The 26,447-nt window shown below is 48.3% G+C and overlaps 1 protein-coding gene across 1 annotated transcript in view; it reads left to right on the top strand.

Annotated features, from left to right (window-relative positions):
* DNHD1 (dynein heavy chain domain 1) overlaps window positions 1–26,447 on the top strand; it is an 856,151-nt gene that overhangs the window by 666,554 nt on the left and 163,150 nt on the right. Inside the window, exons 39-40 of the mRNA XM_085623548.1 lie at window positions 2,207–2,353; window positions 24,314–24,518. Coding sequence (XP_085479674.1) covers window positions 2,207–2,353; window positions 24,314–24,518 — 352 coding nt within the window. The remainder of the gene's footprint in view (window positions 1–2,206; window positions 2,354–24,313; window positions 24,519–26,447) is intronic.

Consider the following 26,447-nt stretch of genomic DNA (forward strand, 5'->3'; position numbering starts at 1 on the left):
ATCACAGGTATGCAGGCTTTCCCTCCCGATATGCTTTTCATAGTTCTAATAAAACAATGGAGCGCTTCGGGCTTATAATGGCTGGTAGAAGCCCGGAGCACCAACATTCCAATGTGTCTTTGTTCACAGCTCTGGCTGTGAACAAAGACTTCAGGGAGCCTGAGGGGATTTGAATCCCCTCGCGCTCCCTGAAGGCTTTGTTTTGTTAGAACATTCTGCCCTCTAGTGGCAGAATGTTCTAATAGCCTTATAGCCCTTCGTAGCAGGGCTATACCGGCTTTTAAAGTCCCTCTGTTTTGTTAAAGTCCCTAGCCTTCGGCTCGGGCCTTTAACGCTGCAGCGGGCCTTTAACAGCCGGTATAGCCCACTACGACGGGCTATAAGGCATTATTAAAGACCCTGAACCAGAGTTATAGACCAGAACCGGCATTTGAGGGGCTATAATGAGGGAGAGGACTTTTAACAACTGGTATAGCCCTAGGCAGTAGGGCTTTAAGGCTATAATAACATCCCACCCACTAAGGGCAGAATATTCTAAATTAAAAAGGGACAAACATGAAGGCAAACATTGGAATTTTGGAGCTCCAGGCAAATACTGGCCATTACAGTCCTGGAGCTACTCCATGGTCTTCAGTGAAGCTCTCAAAATTCCAATGTTCTAATTGTATATATAATTTCCACTAGGACATTAGAATGGACATTAGAAGGTTAGAATGTTGAGAGCTCCACTGAAAACCATGGAGTAGCTCCGGGCTTATAATGGCTGGTATAAGCCCTGAGTTCCAACATTCCTGTCTTTCTGATTCTCTCTTTTTAATTTATAACATTCTAACCTGAGTGGGTGGACTGTTCGTTATAGCCCCTTGCCAGTGGCTCGGGTCCTTTAACTCAGGTTCAGGGCCTTTAACAATCGGTAAAACCCTCAGCAGCAGGCTAAAAGGCTATAACGTATATATTGGCAACAGAAATAAGAAGATCCATTTTTACCTTAAGTGAGGCCATTAAGGGACATCTGACTAGCCTGTTGTTATATGGGGTAGGGGCAGGAGGATCCTAAATCTTGTCCTATCACATCTAATATGACCCAGTGCCCACATAGGTCATGAAGGTGTTTTTCTGTAGAATAACCCCCTTGATAACCATTTCACCTTTGAGAGATGCATAGATGAACTGCAAATGCATAATTCAGCTGCACGCCCTATGGGCCATATATTCTATTAATCAGGACAAGGCCATACATAGAACCCTCTCTTCCTTCCTTGCATAGGAGTTTCCAGAATTCCATTTGAACGAGGAGGTTTGTCTCTTGTTCTTCATCCCACGCCCTCCTATCTCCTCAGTGAAAGACGGGCTGCATTGTATTGATGTTCAGGAGCCTGTCCTGTTCTGTTTGGATACAATTCGGCTTTAGCATTGATATGATCCCTTTGTGTGACGAACGGAGACATAGCTTCTAAAACTGCAGTTGCCAAAAGAATTACCTTCTTAATCTCTCATTGCTATACTTTACAGGCAATGTCTCCAACATTGAATGTTCATGCACATTCCAGCAGACCTGGATGTTCCTGCGAGAAAGGGGTGCACGGCAGCTATATGGACCACTCCAAACACATTCTACAAGGAGGCACAATACCTCTTCAGGTCACCAGGCCTTATGTGGTCAAGAAGTCCTTTTAAATATGTTTACTAAAGTCATCAGCCGCTCAATGGTGCCTTTCTCCTGGTTTTGAAGTCTACCCACAGGCTAGCAATAAGAGAGAGCTAGCTCATAGGTTTTACCTTATGGTGTCTGTGGTACCTCTGCTCTGCATGCTGTATCTTCCCCCAACACCCTCCCAGTCACAGGTTAAACAAATAACACTAATAGGCTTGTTTGAGAGAGAGAACTGACAAGAGTGTGCAGCCACACTGGAGAAGCTGGTAGAGCTGCATATTCATGCACATGAATGCGAGGACTTTGAGAACAACCCACCACTAGTCTTTAGGACACACACATGTTGCGAGTGGGAGTAAGATTGATGACTACGAGTAATGGTGACTACTTAAGGTGGCCTTATTCTTTTATGTTTCTTTCAGGATGCAGATATTTCAAAGGATCCAATATGTGGCAACTCCCATTTCTTTATATGTTGTGCATTGAGCCTCTGAGCACAGAAGACTATGCTTTCACTCTGGGTTTTTTACTGTTTTGCTCATTTTCTTGTAGGTGGCATGCTTCCTCAGAACCCACAGATACTAGAAGGATCTGATTCAAGACTGCCGCAGGCACCAGCAGAAGACTCCCGGAGTAAAGTCCATCCTGACTTCCGCCTCTGGATCATTGTAGAGGGAGATGCCACTCAGTCTTTGCCAGGTACCACCCTACAGAGCCTTACCCAGGAAATCATATTGTTTCATAGCAAAATCCTCCCTGCAAACAAAAGCAACTTTCCACTGGTTTGGCTAAAGTGCAGCAAGATTAAATTATTTGCCAAAGGCAACAAAGATGTTAAATGCGTAGAGCACGATCTTGCCTCGTTTGAAGGACGATTTTGTTTTGTACATAGAAATAAGCGTAAAATAGAAACACAAGGAGCACAAAATACCTAATGTGAATGTACAACAGTATCACAGATGCCTTTGTGAATTGCAACACCTAAATTTCAAGTGCTTGTGAGTTGCATACAAAGGGGAGTGGTAAAGGAGAGTTCCTTCTCCACCTGACTTGGAAACCAAGCTTTGTGACTGCTCCTGCAGTCGCAAAGCTTTGAACGGTGACAGGCTGCTGAGGGCAATCAATAGCTCTTCACGAAGTGGAAATGGTCCACGGTGGACAGCTCCTACTGGTGGAGGCCTTAGGAGGACCAACAGTGGTTTATGGGCTACTGCCGCCTGCTCTCACTATGCCCCTTTCACAATGTGCTGTTTATTTTGGTATTGTGACCCCTCTTCTTGTGAGAGGTCTTCTTGCCGGCCTCTTGAGAAGGCAAGTCCTGAGATAGAGGTCTCCTCTCCATTGTGTGTCTCACATCCCTGCATTTGTAGCTGTTGCAGTGAAGCGCAAACCTAAATCTAATCTCTTAAATATTATTCAGGCACAACTTATGCGACTCTTTGGGTACCGTCTTTGCCCTGTGCCGGATCGGTACATTCAGTGCACTACAAAGAACTGGCTGGATTATAGTGGCGGTGTTCTGCTAACACAGTGCTGTGACGAGACCAGGTGGCAGCTTACTGATGCAGTTATTACACCACTGGATAAAATCCCATTGAAACCCTGAAACAAGGCCAGTTCAGTTATTACGCTTAGGTCAATGTTATTTTCTTCCACCATAATTCCACTGCCAAACATTTGTGTCCCGAGGCAATGGGTCTGTCACCCTACTGTGCAGATTATTGATCATTTCTTAAGTGCTGGTAAAGGTTCTAAGTAGGATGAAGAACAGGTAAATTCTCAAGTTGGAATCTACATTTTGTTTGTATTTCTTTATTTGCTGACGCGCTAAATAGGAAGTGTCACAGTGCTTTACAGTTAATTAATACATTAACATCAAAGAAATGAATAACAATATAGCAGAGAGTTACACAGGTAATTGGACAACCAAGTCTAGTCTTTCAACGATAACCTCTTGAAGAATTGCTTCAAGTGTGAAAAGAGGGCTGATGAGGTGGCCACAAGAGCCCTTGGACACACCACACATCCAGGATTTGTGTTGTTAAGCAGGCCAGATGAGATGGCCACAAGAGCCCTTAGACACGCTGCATATCCAGGATTTATCGTATTAAGCAGGCCAGATGAGATGGCCACAAGAACCCCTGGACACATTACATTTCTAGTATTTGTCTTGTCAAGGAGGCCAGGTGAGATGGCCACAAGAGCCCTTGGACACACCACACATCCAGGATTTGTCTTGTTAAGCAAGCCAGATGAGATGGCCACTAGAGCCCTTAGACGCGCCTCATATCCAGGATTTGTCTTGTTAAGAAGGCCAGATGAGATAGCCACTAGAACCCTTAGATGCATCTCATATCCAGGATTCGTCTTGTTAAGCAGGCCAAATGAGATGGCCACAAGAACCCCTGGACACACTACATATCCAGGATTTGTCTTGTCAAGGAGGCCAGATGAGATGGTCACAAGAACCCCTGGACACACTACATATCCAGGATTTGTCTTGTCAAGGAGGCCAGATGAGATGGCCACTAGAGCCCTTAGACGCACCTCATATCCAGGATTTGTCTTGTTAAGCAGCCCAGATGAGGTGAGCACAAGAGCCCCTAGACACACCTCATATCTAGGATTTGTCTTGTAAAACAGTCCAGATGAGGTGGCCACAAGAGTCCTTAGACACACCTCTTATCCAGGAGTTGTTTTGTGAAGCAGGTTAGATGAGGTGAGCACAACTGCCCCTAAACACACCACATATCCAGGATGTGTCTTGTTAAGCAGGCCAGATGAGATGGCCACATGACCCCTTAAACACACCATACGTCCAGGATTTGTCTTGTCAAGGAGGCCAGATGAGATGGCCACAAGAACCCCTGGGCACACTACATATCCAGGATTTGTCTTGTCAAGGAGGCAAGATGTGATGGCCACTAGAGCCCTTAGACACACCTCATATCCAGGATTTGTCTTGTTAAGCAGGACAGATGAGATGGCCACAAGAACCCCTGGACACACTACATATTCAGGATTTGTCTTGTCAAGGAGGCCAGATGAGATGGCCACAAGAATCCCTGGACACACTACATATCCAGGATTTGTCTTGACAAGGAGGCCAGATGAGATGGCCACAAGAACCCCTGGACACAATACATATCCAGGATTTGTCTTGTCAAGGAGGCCAGATGAGATGGCCACAAGAACCCCTAGACACACTACATATCCAGGATTTGTCTAGTCAAGGAGGCCAGATGAGATGGCCACTAGAGCCCTTAGACGCACCTCATATCCAGGATTTGTCTTGTTAAGCAGGCCAGATAAGATGGCCACAAGAACCCCTAGACACACTACATATCCAGTATTTGTCTTGTCAAGGAGTCCAGATGAGACGGCCACTAGAGCCCTTAGACGCACCTCATATCCAGGATTTGTCTCGTTAAGCAGCCCAGATGAGGTGAGCACAAGAGCCCCTAGACAAACCTCATATCCAGGATTTGTCTTGTAAAACAGCCCAGATGAGGTGGCCACAAAAGCCCTTAGACACACCGTACATCCATGATTGGTCTTGTTAAAGCAGTGTTAACTGATGCATTTTACTTTGCAATTGGTCTCACCTGTCACAGAACATGTGGTTCAGGTGTCTGCAGTTATGTTTCCCACCACTCACAAGAATGGGCAAGTCTTTCCAGCTCTACACAATGATGTTTCCATTGATAGTCACTACGGTCACCTGTTTGAAATCATTTCCGATCCTGCTTTTCTTGTCGCACAAAGCCACCTGAAGCACCTGTTTGACTATGTGTCACACAGTCACGTTTTTAAGATACAGGGATCTTGAGCATTTCCTTTACCCAAAATGTGGTGAAATTGGACCACTTCAGGATTTCAAGGTCCTCAATAACATTCTGGTTTAACTTTACAGGAACAATTTTAATCTGTATAGTGTATTTCATTGGCCCAATTTACACAGATTTTGCTATGAGCAGGTAGGTCCAGAAGTCCAGAAAAAAACATGCATTAATACAAGAGTACGTCACAGGAGAAAGTTAGTGAGGTGGGCCCCTTGCGTTCTTAGTGATGTCATGATTGACCTTGTACTGGTGTTCAGTGTATCTTTATAGTGTTATTTTGTATTGCCACATTATAGAGCACTTACTACTCCTATGTGGGGTCTTAAAGCGCTTGCCTACATGGGCTGCAAGCTACGCTGTGTAGGGTGTGTAGTTGGAAGGGTGTTGTCCTTAATGCAATGTGGGAATGGTTTCCACATTGTGCGTGATGACCACCGAGGTGCGTTATAATATTATAGGACATATCACTTAGCAGTGTGATGGATGAAGACGAGTGAGGGACCCAGACGTGCAGTTTATGGTTTTCAGTACGCTGGCGGCTTTGAGCAGCTCTGCAGGCCCCTTTATAGTACTTCCTATGTTTATAGTCTTCTTAGCTGCTTACTACACAGGGTGTCCAACCTGATATGTTGTTTAAGCTTCCTGAGAAGCATGGTAGGAGAGAGAAGTGGTGGGGAGATCTGCTGGGTTGGGCTTTGTTACAATCATCCCATATCTGAATGTCATTGTGAAATGTAAAGAAGCAGTCATACTGTGTAGCTATTTAGGACATGCAGTGGTGGACTAGATTAGAGTCCTCTGATTGGCTATCAATATGTGACATATCTATTCAGTTATTCCGTGCCTGCTCAGTTGTTGATGACTCTCTTATGGGTGGTTGCAGTACTGGGCGATGGACAGGACCCGTAGCAGAGATATCACATGTGAGTGTAAGAGGATTAAGCAGTATAACAGAGTTATTGTGCAGCCTATATGAGCTACAGTTGGCTGCTGAGGAGTCAACAAGTCATTTATTAGGGGAAAATGATTTGATGGAAGTTTTGGAGCCAACCTTTTTTAATGACATTAATAACCGAAGCTAAAAAAATGTTTTGTTGTCCATCTAGCTGTCTGGATGTCCAGAGCAGATGAACCCACGCATTTAGATCCCCCTATGATAATCTTGATACTGTTATCTGTGAGTGGAGTGCCAAGCAGCTCCATGTAAAGGTTGATATTTATCAAGATAAAGATACACCATCAGCCAGTCAGATCGGAAATTCATGGAGAAGTTGTACATGGGATTAGTCTGCAAATCTGAGAAGCTTTGGTGGCAAAGCCCCACTCTTAGTGCGGCGCTTTAGTCTTTTTAAAGTGGCAAAGATTTCTTTCCATCCCACAAGAGACACTTAAAAAGTGGTTTGAAGAAGGTGTTATTGGTTTTCCTTCAAAAACATAATTGCATATCATTGAGAAGCCTCCACTGCGTACACTTAATTGACTCTAAACTGAATTATTATTCAAACCATGTAAGTTAGAACATGCACTGCCTCTGATTATCTTTTCAACAACTCTTACACAATAGGAAAGTGGATGTTTATATATAACCACACCACAGAAGTCCTGGTCTCAATTCTTCTTCTTCTTCTTCCTGACCCTAACATGTTCTGTTACCTTCTCTAGGTCCCGAAGGAGCCAGGTCTGTCTCCTTGGTCTAGGATTCCATCTGATTCCTAATGTCCACCAGACTCCGCACCACCGGCCACCTCACCTCAGGCTCTTCCACTGGGAACGTCTTCTCTGCATCTTCCCTCAGTCCCACTAGAGCTCCGACCTACTTTGGTTTCCAAAAAGCGTGCATCGTGCTCCCTTTTTACAACCTTCCATTTAGCAGAATGGTTCAGACAAACAACCCCCTCACCACTACCACCTCCTGCTGCTTTAAAATCATTTCTTTATTGGGTTTCCTCCTAAGTAGGGAAACGTAGGCTGTACTTTCCCAACCTTAAATCCATTTTTAGATCTGGCCTTTGTGAGAGCATTAGCTGCCTCGCTAGTCTAGCACGCTTCTTCCATATGTGTGTTGAATTGCCATTTACATTTTGCGTGGATTAGCCCACTTTACCTATTGGCTTCGTTCACTTTAAAGTTTGATTACATTGGTTACATACACTGAAATATAGTTCTTTTCTCTTCAGTGACACGTCTGGTTCAAAGTGTTGTTGCTTAATTTTATTTCTGTATGTTATTAAAAAAAACAGATCTTTCTTTTGCCTGCACCTCGAGTGCCCAGTTGGATGGTTTATTTCCAGTCTCCTTTTTTAAAGTTGCTGTTATAAAGGTTTAAAGTGACATTGTAGCTGCCGGGCAATTTGAGTGCTTGGTTGGGTGACAATATCTTTTTGTTGCCTTCACAAAATAATAAAGTACGATATGAATGAAAAAGTTTTTTTAACCACTAGTGAAGCATACACATCAGTGAATGTTCTTTGAATGTAGTATTTTTTATAACATGCATGATGGACACATTTAGGTGGTGGTCTGTGTTCTTTTTTATTTGTGCGGCGACCGCTTGCAATAAAAATGTAAAAAAAGAAAACCATTGCACCAGCATGCTGTTGGACAGGCCTCACAGACGCTTGCTCCCTCCCCGCTCGACGGGGCCCGAACCCCGGCCCACCTGGCATATCCCCGCAACAAGCACCTGTACTCCGTCTCCCGACGGACCCTCTGCCCTCGGACCCCTACTCATCACGGGGTCCAGCCCCACCGGCTTTCCCGGCCGGGTCAAGCCGCCATCTTGGGCCCTGCACCACGCGGCCGCATGGCCTCCCCTCGACCCTAACCCCGGGCCTGGCCGGCCCCGACATCCCGGCACCACCATCCACCCAGGAGGTGAGCGGACCACTTGGCAGGTCAATGGGAGAACGAAGTGTCAAGGGCTCTCCCCCGCCAGGTGCCGATCGCCCCCAGCTCCCCCAGGCACTGGCTCCACCCCCTGCTGGGTGTCTGGACACCTTCATCCCGGACCCTCCGACCTCCAAGTGCGAGGGTCCGGACATCAAAGGGCACCAGCCCTATAACTGAGGCAGCTCCGGAGCAGGAAGGCAGTTGTATCCTGGAGTCGAGAGACACCGAGTGAACTCAACCCTGACGGTCTACTGGCGCTGCCGTAGCCCGCTCTTGTGAACCATCGTCCTGCCTGCTGGCGCTGCCGCGGCCTTCTGCAACCTTCACCTTCCTGGGACCTGCTGGCGCTGCCGCGGCCCGTTGTAACGACCATCCTCACCGGGACCTGCTGGCGCTGCCGCGGCCTTCTGCAACAGTCATCTTCCTGGGACCTGCTGGCGCTGCCGCAGCCCGTTGTAACGACCATCCTCACCGGGACCTGCTGGCGCTGCCGCGGACCGTATATCTTCCGGGGACCTGCTGGCGCTGCCGCGGCCCGTTGTATCGACCATCCACACCGGGACCTGCTGGCGCTGCCGCGGCCCATACCACCTAACCACCAAGCTCGAGGATTGTGAGCTCATCATCACCTCATCCGAACTACCTGATTGGTAAATAGACTGTCCCGCTACCCCCTTCCCTACCTTGCGAGACTCTAATCGAGGGGACCCCTGAGTCCAGACCTCCTTGTACCATTTAACCGTACCTTAAATAAGTGCTTATAAAGAACACTGAACCTTATCCGTGTGTGATATCTGTCTGTGGGGGGGGGGGGGAAGTTACTTGTCTGTACGATCGCTGGAGACGGCTCTCCCCGGAGACCTCTCCTCCTGACCCCGGCCGACCCTCCCGGTCCATCTACCTTTTCTAACATTGGTGGCCAGCGGCGCGATCCGAATCAACGCGTAATCGTACAGAGAGTAGCTCACCCCACGACAAAGCACGATGTCGACCAAAGATAGCAGCTCCACCGAGAAGTTCCAAATGGAGAAATTAGAAGAATACAACCACCGCGAACTGAGACAATTTTGCATAGAACTTGGCATTGCTACCACCGGCCTGAGTACCAAGGATGATCTAAAGCGCGCTCTTGAGTCATGGACAGAAACTGGGGTCACAGGACCCTCCGACCAAAACAGCGTCACACCAGACCAAAACAGCATCACACCAGAGGGGAACGCCACGGCTCCCGAGGAGCGGGGAACGGGCCTCTCACAGGAGGAGATACGAGAAAGAGACAGTCAGATTACACGAATTAGAGATGGCACGACTCAAGATGGATGGGGAACTTAAGTTAGCTGAACAGAAAATCAACCTCGAGCATATGCGGCTTCGAGAGGAACGAGAAGAAAAGCAGAGACAAAGAGAGCTGGAAGAGAAAAAAATAACGCTCGAGCACGAGTGCCGACTGGCGGAAATAGAACTGCGCAAACAGAATAAGGAACTGGGGGTGCCTGAGCGACCACACACCCCGGGGCCTATTGAGAAAAAAGTTCACATCCCCAAGGATGTGGTCCGCGAGTATGTCCGAGAAGACGACATACAACAGTGGTTTAAAGCCTATGAGATCGCAATGACCTCCCACCGGATCGACCGGAGTGATTGGGGAGCCGGACTTTGGGGGAGATTCATCAACGAGGGTCGCGATGCCCTGCTGCAGCTCCCCGATCACCAAATGTCGTCCTACGACCACATGAAGGCTGCCCTCCTCACCCGCTACGGCCTCACGCCCGAGATGTACCGCCAGAGGTTCAGAGATTGCACCCGGATCCCAGGTACAACTTGGGTGGAATACGTGAACTATTTCAGCCGGGCCTTCGAGGGTTGGATCAAGGGAAATCAGGTCACCACCTACGAACAACTCTTCAACCTTATGGTATGGGAGCACCTATCAAACAACTGTTTCGTCGAGCTCAGGCAGCACCTACTCGACAGTAAGCTGACTGACCCCCGGCAGCTCGCCGCCGAAGCCGACCGGTGGGAAAGCACCCGAGTGGGCCGGAAAGGGCCACACGACCAGAACAGAAGCAACCAAGGCCAGCACCGTCCTCGGGGAGGAGGAGGGGGCCAGGGGCGAGGGAGAGACGCCTTACCGGCAACACCCGTGGCCAGCACCCCACCTCCGGCCGGCCGGGGCAACCCCCCGTTGCGGCCTGGGTACCGAGCCAACGTCACGTGCCACCGGTGCCAGCGACTAGGCCACTACGCCAACGATCCGAACTGCCCGCTAAACCAACCACCCAAGCCCCGCCAGGTAGCTGCCGCTGCCCTGGGGGAAGAGCAATCATCAGAGGGACCCGAGGAGTATGAGCCGGACCAGCAAGGGTGGGAACCGGCCGCCATGGTCCTGGCATGCTTAGGGGGAAGGGACATGGTTCCGCGGGCTCCCCTACCCGCCAACACCAGAAAATATGGTCAGTGGGTGACCATTAATGGACAGAGAGCCGAGGCCTTGCGTGACACCGGCGCCAGCGTGACGGCCGTCCGCTGTCACCTGGTGAAGCCCGAGCAGATCCTGCCGAACATTCTCTGCCCCGTCCGCTCGGCAGATAACTCTGAGAGCATGTGTAAGATGGCCTGCGTCCCGTTTGAATGGGGAGGGGTCTCCGGCCTACTGAAGGTGACGGTCCGGGACGATGCCCCCGTGGACTGCCTCCTGGGGAATGACCTCGAGAGTTCCCCGTGGGCCACCGTCGAGAGAAGAGAGCACTTGGGGATGCTGGGCCTCCCGGACTGGGCCTGCATAACCACCCGATCCATGGCCGCCCGTGCCGCCCCCCGATCAGAAGAAACCGAATGGCCAGCACCTCCGCCCCCGGTTGCCCCCGTAGAGGACAACGGCGAGTCCGACCTCCCGGACCCGACTACCGAGGAAGACGCGCAACACCAGGACCTTCCGGATCTGGCTCAGTGGCGGCAAGAAGGGGGGCCCACCCAAGAACAGTTCCGCCAGGAACAAAAGACCTGTCCCTCCCTCGAGGGACTCCGCCAACAAGCCAGCACCCAAACCGCCGGGGACACCACAGGAACCCACTGGGTCTACTGGATAACGACCTGCTCTACAGCGAGCAAAGAATCGCCGAGCTGGGGGCCGGTCGAGTTCTGGTGGTACCGCTCCGCTTCCGCGACTTTCTGCTCGACCTAGCCCACGATGTCCCCCTGGCTGGACACCTGGGCCAGGACAAAACGTACAGTCGCCTGGTGACCCACTTTTTTTGGCCGAAAATGAGGAATGACGTCCTGAACCACTGCCGATCGTGCCCCACATGCCAAGCCAGCGGGAAGAGTGGCCGGAAGCTGAAGGCCCCTCTACAACCCTTCCCGGTGGTCACCACCCCGTTCGAGAGGGTGGGGATAGACATTGTGGGACCTCTGGACCCCCGCACGGCACAAGGACACAGGTTCATCTTGGTACTAGTGGACCATGCCACCCGCTACCCCGAGGCGGTGCCTCTACGGACAGTGACCGCTCCAGTGGTTGGCCGGGCCCTGATGGGGATCTTCTCCCGGGTAGGCTTCCCCCGAGAAGTCGTCAGCGACCGAGGCACGAATTTCATATCAAAGTACATGAAGTCCCTCTGGCAACAATGCGGGGTCACCTACAGATTCACGACCCCCTATCACCCCCAAGGGAACGGACTAGTGGAGCGTTTTAACCGCACTCTCAAAGGGATGATTGGGGGATTGGAAGAACCTCTCCGTCGCCAGTGGGATGTACTGCTCCCGTGCCTCCTCTTCGCCTACCGGGAAGTGCCCCAGAAGTCCCTCGGTTTTAGCCCCTTTGAACTCCTATACGGACACCCTGTGCGAGGGCCCCTCAGCCTAGTCAAGGAAGGTTGGGAGATGGCCCCCCTAACGACCCCTCCAGACGTCTTCAAATACATCCTGGCCTTACGAAACCAGACCCGGCGCTTCAGGGAGATGGCCAAGGCGAACCTCGAGGCCAGCCAGGAGGACATGAAGAGGTGGTATGATCACAATGCCTCCTCCGTTGAATTCGAGCCTGGGCAGCAAGTATGGGTGATGTCCCCCACCGAACCATGTGCCCTGCAAGATAAGTGGACGGGGCCCTTCAAAGTGGTCGAGCGCAAAAGCCCCGTCACTTACCTCATCGACATGGGGTCCTCCCGGAACCCCCTTCGGGTCCTCCACACCAACCGGCTCAAACCGCACTTTGTGCGCTCCGAACTAAGCCTCTTGATGGCTACAGACAGTGGCACAGAAGAAGACTCCGAGCCCCTCCCGGACCTCCTGAAGACTCAGGAGAAGGACGGCTCCGTGGACGGGGTCCGGCTCTCGGACGCCCTCACTTCAGAGCAACGCCAGGACTGCCGGAACCTCCTGCTGCAGTTCGCTGCCCTGTTCTCCCTCACCCCCGGGGTCACCCCCTGGTGTTTGCACGACGTAGACACCGGGGACAGTCCCCCTGTCCGGCACCGGGCCTACCGCGTACCAGATCGGGTACGGGCCTGCATACAGGAGGAAGTGGCCAAGATGCTCACGATCGGGGTCATCGAGCCCTCGGACAGTCCCTGGGCCAGTCCGGTCGTATTAGTTCCCAAGGCCGCTGCCCCCGGCTCCGCCCCTGAACTGAGATTCTGCGTCGACTACCGGGGCTTGAACGCTGTCACCCGGACCGACGCTCATCCCATCCCCCGAGCAGACGAGCTGATCGACCGGCTGGGGGCCGCCCGCTACCTTAGTATCTTCGACCTAACGGCGGGCTACTGGCAGATCGGCCTCACACCCAGGGCTCAGGAACGGTCAGCCTTCTCTACCCCCGATGGCCACTATCAATTTAAGGTCATGCCCTTTGGCATGAAGAATGCCCCCGCCACGTTCCAACGCCTTGTGAACCAGGTCTTGGCAGGGCTTGAAGAATTCAGCGCTGCCTACCTGGACGATATCGCTGTATACAGCCGCCACTGGTCCGACCACCTCCGTCACCTCCAAGAGGTCCTGCAAGCCCTCCAGCGGGCCGGCCTCACCATTAAGGCCGGCAAGTGCCAGCTTGGCCAAGGGTCTGTGACCTACCTTGGGCACCAAGTGGGGAGCGGGCTGGTGGCCCCACTACAACTTAAGATTGCTGCCATCCAGTCCTGGCAGCCCCCCGTCACCCAGACCGAGGTCCGAGCCTTCTTGGGGCTCACCGGCTACTACCGGCGGTTCGTGAAGGACTACGGCAGCATCGTGGGGCCCCTCACGGGTCTCACATCCAAGAACCAGCCGAAGCGGGTCAACTGGACTCCTGATTGTCAAGCGGCCTTCGAGGAGCTGAAGGCCGCCCTGTGCACCGCCCCGGTGCTCCAGGCCCCCGATTACAGTCGGGAATTTGTGGTGCAGACCGACGCCTCCGACCACGGCATCGGGGCCGTCCTCTCTCAGCTGAACCCCGAAGGTCATGACCAGCCGGTGGCCTTCATCAGCCGACGTCTCCTGGCCCGAGAACAGCGTTGGAGCACCATCGAGAGGGAGGCATTTGCAGTAGTGTGGGCCCTCAAAAAGCTCCGACCCTATCTCTTCGGTACCCACTTCCGGGTACAAACCGACCATCGACCCCTGCAATGGCTGATGCAGATGCGGGGGGAGAACCCAAAACTCTTGCGCTGGTCCATTTCCCTGCAGGGAATGGACTTCACCGTGGAGCACCGACCAGGCCAAGACCACGCCAACGCAGATGGCCTGTCCCGCTTTTTCCGCCTCGACGAAGAGAGTCCCCAAGGAGATGGGTGACTCTCCCCGCCTTCAGCTGGGGGGGACGCATGTTGGACAGGCCTCACAGACGGCTTGCTCCCTCCCCGCTCGACGGGGCCCGAACCCCGGCCCACCTGGCATATCCCCGCAACAAGCACCTGTACTCCGTCTCCCGACGGACCCTCTGCCCTCGGACCCCTACTCATCACGGGGTCCAGCCCCACCGGCTTTCCCGGCCGGGTCAAGCCGCCATCTTGGGCCCTGCACCACGCGGCCGCATGGCCTCCCCTCGACCCTAACCCCGGGCCTGGCCGGCCCCGACATCCCGGCACCACCATCCACCCAGGAGGTGAGCGGACCACTTGGCAGGTCAATGGGAGAACGAAGTGTCAAGGGCTCTCCCCGCCAGGTGCCGATCGCCCCCAGCTCCCCCAGGCACTGGCTCCACCCCCTGCTGGGTGTCTGGACACCTTCATCCCGGACCCTCCGACCTCCAAGTGCGAGGGTCCGGACATCAAAGGGCACCAGCCCTATAACTGAGGCAGCTCCGGAGCAGGAAGGCAGTTGTATCCTGGAGTCGAGAGACACCGAGTGAACTCAACCCTGACGGTCTACTGGCGCTGCCGTAGCCCGCTCTTGTGAACCATCGTCCTGCCTGCTGGCGCTGCCGCGGCCTTCTGCAACCTTCACCTTCCTGGGACCTGCTGGCGCTGCCGCGGCCCGTTGTAACGACCATCCTCACCGGGACCTGCTGGCGCTGCCGCGGCCTTCTGCAACAGTCATCTTCCTGGGACCTGCTGGCGCTGCCGCGGCCCGTTGTAACGACCATCCTCACCGGGACCTGCTGGCGCTGCCGCGGACCGTATATCTTCCGGGGACCTGCTGGCGCTGCCGCGGCCCGTTGTATCGACCATCCACACCGGGACCTGCTGGCGCTGCCGCGGCCCATACCACCTAACCACCAAGCTCGAGGATTGTGAGCTCATCATCACCTCATCCGAACTACCTGATTGGTAAATAGACTGTCCCGCTACCCCCTTCCCTACCTTGCGAGACTCTAATCGAGGGGACCCCTGAGTCCAGACGTCCTTGTACCATTTAACCGTACCTTAAATAAGTGCTTATAAAGAACACTGAACCTTATCCGTGTGTGATATCTGTCTGTGGGGGGGGGGGAAGTTACTTGTCTGTACGATCGCTGGAGACGGCTCTCCCCGGAGACCTCTCCTCCTGACCCCGGCCGACCCTCCCGGTCCATCTACCTTTTCTAACACATGCCAAGGCCAGATGTAGGGTATATATATATATATATATATATATATATATATATATATATATATATATATATATATATATATTCACTGAAAAAACCATAGGTTTCACACACGTTATAGTTAGGAATTAGCATTTAAAAAACCTTGCAAATTCACTGAAAAAACCATAGGTTTCACACATGTTATAGTTAGCTGGACATTTCCCTCGTAAAAAACCAATGAAATTCCCCCGTTATAGTTAGTGCAGGAAACTATAACTCACGCGACCGCAATCCTCTGCTGATGCTAATACTGTATTTAGACACTTATTTGCCCATGTCTTCTTCCATAAATTTTTAGCTATACATATATTACAAATATTTTATTTTCATAAAGACACATATGTCATCAGCAGAAGATTGCGGTCGCGTGAGTTATAGTTTCCTGCACTAACTATAACGGGGGAATTTCATTGGTTTTTTATCAGTAAAATTTCCGCTAACTATAACATGTGTGAAACCTATGTTTTTTTCAGTGAATTTGCAAGGTTTTTTAAATGCTAATTCCTAACTATAACGTGTGTGAAACGTATGGTTTTTTCAGTGAATTTGTAAGTTTTTTTAAATGCTAAGTTACTTTACGCCATTCTTGGCGTGCGCGCCCACTTAACGCAGTTCGTTCCGTGCGCGCACGGTGCGCTTCGCGCACCGCGCGCCCACTTTACGCAGTAAGTGCCGTGCACGCACGGTGGGCACGCGGTGCGCTACGCGCACCGCGTGCCCACGTTACGCTAGATGGGCCATGTATGCACGATGCGCTTCGCGCACCGTGCGCACATGGAGGACATATTATGCGCTTCCTTGTGATAGGTAATCTGTTGAAATTTTTTGGGGAAATGCTGAAATCTTATACGCCATGCACAAATGGTGGCCTTCGGCCACCATTTGCACACGGGGTGGAGAGAGTGTGGATTTTTTTTTTTTTTTATTTTTTACCGTACGCGTACGGTAAGCGTACGGTAAGCGTAATCGGCGAAATTTTCGAAAAATAAAAAATTCCCGTTTTTTGCCTTGGGGGATCTTTGAAGACTCAACTAATATGGTTATGTGCATGGGCGCTGTCTAAACAGCCCCTTTATATGTTTTTGGCATTTGTTTATCAGCTCCCCCCTCAGAGTGCGAGAGAGAAAATGGCGGCCGCCGCTTCCTGGTTTCGACCGATTCGAATGTTTACTAAGATCTAAGGGCCAATCAGAATCGCGCTCGCGCACGCCACCGTACGCGTACGGTAAGCGCACCGTAAGCGCACCGTAAGCTGGCTCAGATATATATATTGATTTAAAGGCTATTTTCTCAGAATCTACTGAACAGATTTACACCAAACCTACAAAAGGCACTTCCTTGACCTGAGGACTACCTCTCTGCCAAATTTCAAGTAATTCTGTTCAGCCGTTCGGGCTGTAGCTGTGTCTAAAGGTCCTAGGGAAAAATGCATGGGAAAAAACGCGTTTTGGGACCCCCCTTTTATCTCAGCCCCCGCTTGACGAATCCCCCCGAGACTTTCAGGGTAGGACTGGAGCGTAGCGCCCCACCTATTTTGAAAAATTCGCGAGGATTCGTCAACCGGCGCCAAAGTTATTCAAAATAGAATGTTGCGGATTTCCTATGGAAACGTGGTCCTAACTATAACTACCTACTGGCGACCGCCAGTAGGTAATATATATATATATATTCAATGAAAAAACCATAGGTTTCACACATGTTATAGTTAGCTGGAAATTTTACTGATAAAAAACCAATGAAATTCCCCCGTTATAGTTACTGTAGGCAACTATAACTCACGCGACCGCAATCCTCTGCTGATGCTAATACTGTATTTAGACACTTATTTGCCCATGTCTTCTTCCATTAAATTTTAGCTATACATATTTTACAAATTTTATTTTTTTCATAAAGACACATATGTCATCACCAGAGGATTACGGTCGCGTGAGTTATAGTTGCCTACAGTAACTATAACGGGGGAATTTCATTGGTTTCTTATCAGTAAAATTTCCAGCTAACTATAACGTGTGAAACCTATGGTTTTTTCATTGAATTAGCAAGGTTTTTTAAATGCTAATTCCTAACTATAACGTGTGTGAAACCTATGGTTTTTTCAGTGAATTTGAACGTTTTTTTAAATGCTAAGTTACTTTACGCCATTCGTGGCGTGCACGCCCACTTAACGCAGTTCGTTCCGTGCGCACGCGGTGCGCTTCGCGCACCGCGCGCCCACTTTACGCAGTTAGTGCTGTACACGCAAGGTGGGCACGCAGTGCGCTACGCGCACCGCGTGCCCACGTTACGCACCGTGCGCACATGGAGGACATATTATGCGCTTCCTTGTGATAGGTAATCTGTTAAATTTAATTTGTAAGTGATGACAATAATATGCCATGCACAGAGAGTGTTTTTTTTTTTATTAAAATTTTTAGCGTAAGCGCACCGTACGCGTACGGTAAGCGTAATCGGCGAAATTTTCAAAAAATAAAAATTTACCGTTTTTGGCCTTGGGGGATCTTTGAGGACTCAACTAACATGGCTATGTGCATGGGCGCTGTCTAAACAGCCCCTTTATATGTTTTTTGCCTTTGTTTACAGCCCCCCCCCTCAGAGTGCGAGAGAGAAAATGGCGGCCGCCGCTTCCTGGTTTCGGCCGATTCGAATGTTTACTAAGATCTAACAGCCAATCAGAATCGCGCTCGCGCACGCCACCGTACGCGTACGGTAAGCTTACGGTAAGCGTACCGTAAGCTGGCTCAGATATATATATTGATTTAAAGGCTATTTTCTCAGAATCTACTGAACAGATTTACACCAAACCTACAAAAGGCACTTCCTTGACCTGAGGACTACCTCTCTGCCAAATTTCTAGTAATTCTGTTCAGCCGTTCGGGCTGTAGCCCTGTCTAAAGGTCCTATGCAAAAATGCATGGGAAAAACGCGTTTTGGGACCCCCCTTTTATCTCAGCCCCCGCTTGACGAATCCCCCCGAGACTTTCAGGGTAGGAGCGGAGCGTAGCGCCCCACCTATTTTGAGAAATTCGCGAGGATTCGTCGACCGGCGCCAAAGTTATTCAAAATAGAATGTTGCGGATTTCCTATGGAAACAGGGTCCTAACTATAACTACCTACTGGCGACCGCCAGTAGGTAATATATATATATATATATCCTCAATTTTCCTAATCACCAAAGTGAAAAGATGACGACGCCGTGTCTTGCTGAAATACCAATTATTTAATTATCAGCTGCTGGACGCGTTTCGCCTGTCCTGCAGGCTTGTTCACCAACAGTATACAAGAAAGTTTGCCACCATTTTGAACACAAGAGAGCTGTGTCACGTGATTAGAACTACCAACGTGTGTTAGACAACAGACTAGTAGTTTTACATTTATAAGCAATCAAATGCACTGTTAGACCGCATATAAAACTGCAAATGTAATAAAATAAAATTATAATTCAATAATTCAGTACCCCTGCCTCACATATAGTTAAATCTCACAACTTATGAGTAGCTAATGAAATGAAAGCAGACGATATTATTACCCAATGTACAATACTCGATCATCGTTATGGACCATATCCTGCATATTGGGCAAAAGCTCACATTCACAATTAGTATATAGCCCCAGTGGGCTTAACAGTAGAAGCGGACAACTAACAGACAATCTGCATATTTGGTTCTATGTGACGCCTCTAGTGAGTTCCACCCAATGTGAAAAATAATGATCATACCATACCAAAAACATTTTGATATGAAAAATGGTTAAAAACATTCAGAAAGGGAAGAAGCTAGCATTCATTAAAACATTTATAAATGTGTATGGAGATCCTCCTCAACGTTCAAACCAGCAGGTGTTTTACAGTTTAATTTAATTATGTATGAGGATTCCAATCTCCTCAGCTGTTTCTCCCGGTTACCTCCTCTCTTATTGAGCCTCACTGCATCAATTACATAATAAGACAGCCCGGTTATATTTTTCTGATGATGTCGTTCAAAGTGTCGTGCTACAGAATAGGATTTGTCCCCATTTTTGATGGCTCTTAAATGTTGTAACACACGCTTGTGCACAGGTAAAATCGTGCTGCCCACGTATCTCAAGCCACAAGGGCACTGTAACACGTAGACAGCATGATCTGTTTTACATGTATAATGCCCTCTGATCTTAAATTCTTTGTTGGACAAACCAGTTGTGTACATCGCAGTGTTAATGCCATGCACACAAGCTTTACACTTCGTGCATTTCACAAATCCTTCCTTTTTCACTAACCAAATTGTTGCTGCTGTCTTAGTAGAGGGAGTTTTCAATACATTGCTAACCAGCATTTGTTTAAAGCTTTTGGCTCGTCTAAATGTTAGTTGCGGTCTTTTTTGGACAATTTTGCTTAATGTTGGGTCACTACGTACTAAATGCCAATGTTTGGCCAGGATGCTTCTTACTTTTTTATGCTGAACATTGTAAGTAGTTATCATTCTGCACTCATTTCTGTTAGAACTTTCTTTTTTCTTTATAGTATTGCTTGTATTAAAAAGAATGTCTTCCCTTGACCTCTTTTTTGCTCTCAACATCGCTGATTTAATACATTGATCAGAATAACCTCTTGCTTTAAACCGAGTCTGTAATCTCTGCAATTCTTCCTCACAACTATCCTGATTACTGCAGTTGCGAATTGTTCTCAGACTCTCCCCATAGGGGATGCTTTTAATCAAGTTTTGAGGATGGAAGCTCTTGGCGTGCAACAATTGTATTTCCGGCTGATGGCTTGCGGTATAAAACAGTTTCAAGTTTACCATCTTTGATGAAAATAGACAGATCTAAAAAGTTTATATTAGAATTGCTGATCGAACTGGTGAATTTTAAATTCAAATTGTTATTTTGCAATTTCCTAATAAATTCACCTAGCGATTCCTCTGTGCCTTTCCATACCACAAATAAATCATCAATGAATCTGCTCCATTGCATTACATTGTTTTGCCATTCGCCAGGGTCTAGCTTCTGGACCACCTGCTCCTCCCACCAGTCCATATGCAAATTCGCAAAGCTGGGGGCGAAGCAGGTACCCATCGCTGTTACGCATATTTGATGAAATAGCAGCTGACAATTAAATAATTGGTATTCCAGCAAGACACGGCGTCGTCATCTTTTCACTTTGGTGATTAGGAATATTGAGGATTTATAACGGATCTTGCTTGGTTGACCCGCACGGACGACACGCCCTTCGTTCTGGAGCAGCGGCAGTTTGAGCCAGGCATCAAAGCCTTGTTCATATATATATATATATATATATATATATATATATATATATATATATATATATATATATATATATATATATATATATGATATATGTATGTATGTTTGCACATGGGATTTCTGTGACGCAAACCTAGCCTAAATGCAGCAGAGCACTGTACAGCGTCAAATACAAGCGTAAAGTCAACGAGTAATAGGAGAGGAAGCCGGGTTCTGGACGGTTATTTAATTTTAATGTCTTCTTCTTAAAAGAAGTGAGTCCTCAACTCTTTCCTAAACTGGAGCTGGGTTCGGGCAGTGCTGATGGATGCAGGGATTGCATTCCAGATCCTGGGTGTATAGTTGTGTGCATGCTTCCTTCTTTTTCATTTTTACACTTCTTAGTCTGCAGTCAGATGGTGTCCCAAATGCCTGTGTGCTGACAACCACCAGAGACAGTGAGCTTGTCTACAGGATAAGCAGAGGTGATGGTCATAATGGCTTTGTAACTGATGCCGCTGGTTTCGAAAATTGTGCCGGCCGGCATTGGGAGCCAATGGACTTTCATCAGGATGAAAGTGGTGTGATCATATTTCTTGAGGACCTGGATGAGACATGCTACAGCATGTAGGGTGCCCTTAAGGGGCTCCAGTGTGGAGTTTAGGAGGCCATGGAACAAAGCATTACAACCATTCAATTATGAACATACAAGGGCTTGAACAGCAGTTCTGAAGTTTCTTTCTAGAATAAACTTTCTTTAACTTTCTTTAAAAGAGAGAACTGATAGCAGGCCATCTTTAAGTTTTTGTCAATGTGCTCTTTAAAAGTGAGGTTGGTTTCAAGGGTGAATCCAAGTGACGTGGCATTCGGTGAAAGTTGGGGCATGAAGAGGTCAAGGTTTCTGTCTTTGGACCAGGTTTGTACTGTTTATTGTTAGTTACTTTTTCCAAATAACAGGATTTCTGTCTTGGTTAGGTTGAGAGTCAGTTATATGCTATATAGGCAATGTTTGAGGCATTGGATGCCTGAAGCAGAGGAAAAGTTCAGGTGCAGGTGTGTATCATCCGTAAATATTTGAATCTTGATGCTGTTATCTGTGAGTAGAGCACTGAGGGCCTACATGTAAAGGTTGAAGATGGCAGGAGTCAATATAGAACCCTGGCAGACTCCGCAGGTGATTGAGCACTTTTGTGACCTGGAGGTGCCCGTGTGTACAGACTGGTTTCGATTGGAAAGCTAGGAGGAGAACCAGGAAAGGGGATTTCCAGTAAATCACATGCACTTCTCTATGGTGCATAAGAGGGTTTGATGGTCACCTGTGTCAAAGGCAGCTGAGAGGTCCAGCCGTATCAGTAGGCAGGGGTTGTTTTCATCTAAAGTCAAGGGGGCATTGCCTATGATGTGTAATGAAGCCGTCTCCATGCTGCAGCGTGATTTGAAGCCAGACTGGTAGTCATACAGGAAATGGTTATTATTGATGTGAGATTGGAGTTGAACATAGACTGTTTTTCAGTGATCTTGTCGATTAATGAAAGGTGAGTGATGGGCTGGTAGTTGGCAAGGTCATCGATGTCTAGTGTAGTATTCAATTTTCGTAACAGGAATGATGCCCGGCACTTAGCTCCCAGGTTACTGGCAACTTGATCAGTGATTGTATATATGTCCATGTTAGACGGACCGATGTATTCATTCCTTGAAATCTGAGAAAAGATATTTCCCTCAGCATGACAAATCTATGATCTTCAAATGACAGTTTTTTTATCATCACAGAATTATTGCAATTCTCATCAATTCATTGATCCCAAATTCAAAATTCCCCAATGACAATAGTGTAATCAACACAACCAACATGTATTTTTTTACCACGCCGCTTCTTCAGGACTAACCAATGTAAATCTTAAAGTGTCTTCTTATGAATCAATCATCAATTACTCCAAAAGCATAAACCTGAAATCTTAAAGTTGTGAGTCTTTAAACCGTTACATTCCTTTTTCACACATCAATTACTCCAATACCCGGATACGGGAATCTAATATCACCTCCAAAAATGGTTTAATGTCCCAATACGACCACACCAAGTGAACAGTCCAGTGTAGGCTTGTCTAGGAGTGGGAGGATGTGGCCTGTCTTTAGAGCTTCTGTGAATGCTTTGAGTGAGGAAGGCATTGGCAGTGGTAAGCAGGTCTAAGAGAGCATCCACAGAAAGAGCTTTGCTGAAGGATGAGGATAAAACATCATCTTGATAAGAAGAGGCTTTGAGGGAGTATGTCAGGGAGATCATGAGAGACAGGGTTTTGAAGAGTGACCGTATTGGGATTCTCCAGGAAGGGATGGGTGTAAGAGAGGAAGCAGATTTAGTATCGTCGATGTGCTGTTAGATCCTATGTACTTTTTGAAAGAGGTTGATGGCATTGCACTTTTGAGTGGAGTGAGGAATAGGTGGGTCCAGAAGTGGCTTGGTGCAGTGCTTGATTGTCTTGAGAAGCGTTCAGCTGCCATTGGTGGCTTTATTGATGGTATTTGGTATAGTAATTTGATGAGGCTAATGTGGTGTGCTACCTGTGTGTTGCACGGAAGGACTTCGGGATCCAGAGGTCCTTGGGTTATTGTGTTTGCCAGTGCTTATCTCTGTTGCTGCTGAAATAGCCTCTTCTCTGTCTCCTTCGAATTATATGTTAGGCTTCTACACACTCTTTTTCCTATCTCTTAACTTCAGTCTTGACCTCAGAATAAAGCTTACTAACATTTATGAAATTAATGTTTATAGCTGACTTCAAGATCTCTGGCAGTCAGTGCTCTAGGATGGTCAAGATGCTAAGAGCCTCCAGCGCCGGTGGGAAGCCTGCTTCTTAATATTGTTGTGACATATGATGGTTTTCAGTGCACTCCATCCCACATTATAAATGGGATTATGTTTATCAATGTTTTCTCCAGCCTTCCATGTTGATTTATCCCAATGCTGGAAGTGTGTATGCGAGCTCATGTACCATGACAGATCAGGGATATGGACCAGTGCTGCTTTCTGTGGTCCCAGTCAGCCCCTGGCAGGACATGATACATTGGGTGAGACCCCAGCAGCTGGAAAGGTTTCTAAAGATATGTACATCTCCACACAAGACAACTTGTGAGTAGCTGTTTTAATTAACTTCATTGATTGCACAATAAGAATATACATAATTGCAATGCTTTGGTTCTACAAAATGTAGGATAGAACCAAGAACAAGGTAAAAGTGAGCATATGTTACAAGTAGTCCAACTGCGTATCCTGAAAGAAATACAAAATTTTAATGCAAGTTCAACATTTTTCTACCCTAATATCTCCCTCAACATAGAAGAAATAACGAGGGGAAAAATAGAAGCAGGGAGATGTTATGTCCCTCTGAAATATGTGTTAAAACAATTATAAAATTCCTTAAATTATAGGAATCTTTTGTAGTTGCTTGTCGATACATGGCCTTGTCAATCAAAGTGGCCTAATAAATTAATTTAACCACATATCCGAGGTAGGCTACCTAAGTCAAAGAATATTTTGGCACTGTGAGACAACTAATGGTGGACTAAGGTTTCCTTACACATGATACACAGAAACGAAACAGCCTGGCTTTCGGAGGAGGGGAGCAGGCTGGACTCATGTCTGTCTCACTGATGATGTCTCCTCTGTTTCAGCGTTCCTGAAGCAGCAGGCCATGAAGGTCTTCTGTGACACCCCCTTGGAATTGAGATCCACACTAAAGAGAAGCTTCAATCAAGGTTCCAGGCAGCTGTCATCACAGGCTCCTGTTCAACACATGCTGGTGCTGGTTCTGCTGCATGCGATCCTGCTGCACAGGCAGAACTATTGTGGAATGGCAGAGGCGGAGGTGTATCACTGGTGAGTGTGGACATGCAGAATGTAGACTACAAGCAGATCTAGACTGTCCGATGTGAAATGCAAGGTCAATAAGACAAGGCCAGCGTTGCATAGTTCACTGGCTCAGTCAACTGAAGTCATGCGTGATCAGTATAATGAAAGTACCTGGAACAGCCTTGACGATACTTCTGTTCTCTACATCTGCATTGGATTGTGGGCGTGGTTTAGTGATGGTTCCAACTCACTGCCTCACACAGTGTTTCTTCCCACTGTTCCCTGCTTCCTGTCAGAACCTTGCCTCACATCTGATCTGTGCCCTATTCAAGCCCTGCTCCGTCACTTGTGCATCCCTTCCCTGCTTCCTCTTGAAGTCCTGCCTCACATCGGGTCTATGTTAGTACACAAGGCGACGTCCATCACTGCTGCACCCCTTTCCTGCTTCCTGTTACAGCCATGACTCACATGCTATCTGTATCCTATCCAAGCCCACCTTCCTCACTGATGCTCCCCTTCCCTGCTTCTTCCTACAGCCCTGCCTCACATCCAGTCAGTGTCCTATCCAAGCCCACCTCCCTCACTTCTGCACCCCTTCCCTGCTTCCACCTACAGCCATGCCTCACATCCTATCCAAGCCCACCTTCCTCACTGCTGCTCCCCTTCCCTGCTTCCTCCTACAGCTATGCCTCACAGCCAGCCAGTGTCCTATCCAAGCTCACCTCCCTCACTTTCCTCTTACATCCCTGCCTCACATACCATCTATGTGCTGCCCAAGCCCACCTTTCTTACAGCTGCACCGATCCATTTTAAGTCTCAGCCAAGCCCACCTTCCTCACTGCTGCACCCCAGGCACATCACCGGCCACTCTCCTGGATCAGCTTCCCCCCAGCTTCACCCCGTCTCCAGGACCAGCTGCACCCCATCTCCAGGACCAGCTTCACCCCTTCTCCAGGACCAGCTTCACCCCGTCTCCAGGATCAGCTTCACCCTGTCTCTAGGCCATGCCTTCCACTGGGATTGTATTATTACTGGTCTGCTACTCACTAGAGCTGCCCTGGCGCCTATCAGTGGCTTGCTCCAAATCAGGGTCTTACATCGCCATTTCAAGACACATGCATGTCAATGGCAGTTCATTGATTTGGGCATACTCTTCTATACTAGGGGTAGAAATTATGTAGGTTATTCCATGCCCTATAGTGCTCTTCTCTGCTAGAAGAACTGACATGGTTTATCCCATGCCCCATAGCGCCCATCTTTACTAGGAGACAAACTGATTTTGGTATTTCGATGCCTCCTAGGGTTCTTTTTTACTAAGAGGAGACCTCACGTGGGTCATTCTGTGTCTCATTTTGCTCTTGATTTCTAAGAGTACAGCTGATTTGTGTAGTTGCCGGATAATAATAAGAATCAAAAGGAGAGGGAGGAAAGGTACTGGAGCCAGTTCACTGCCCCTGGTATATATGTTTTATCAAAGATAACTAACTCTGGAATGGGTGCTCCTAGCGTATGTTTGTTTTGGAAAGGAAACACATTCACCCTTATGCATCAAGCCAAAATCCAGTCGGTAAAATACCGATTCCTTATTAGCTCCCGGTATTAAGTAAAAAATACCCAATCCCAATGCATCAACCCAAAAGCAGAAATCGGTATTTAAGGAATCCTTAAAAAGCGATTCTTTAAATAGGGATTCCTTAAATACCGATTCCTTAAATAGCGATTGCATTTAAGGAATCCCAAAGTGAGATTCCTTAAATGCAATGCATCAAAGTTAAAAAATTAGCGATTTCGCTAATAAGGGGAGCAAATTACCATGAAGATGAACTGCATGGTAATTTGCAAAAACTTTGAAAAATGCACTTTTGTGCATTTTTCAAAGTTTCATGTTGCGCACACACATGCCCTTAGAGCATGTGTGTGTGCAACATATGTGCACATATCATTTTCAGGGGTGCA

This window comes from Triturus cristatus, chromosome 8 (assembly GCF_964204655.1).
Source record: "Triturus cristatus chromosome 8, aTriCri1.1, whole genome shotgun sequence".
NCBI classification, from domain to species: Eukaryota; Metazoa; Chordata; class Amphibia; order Caudata; family Salamandridae; genus Triturus; species Triturus cristatus.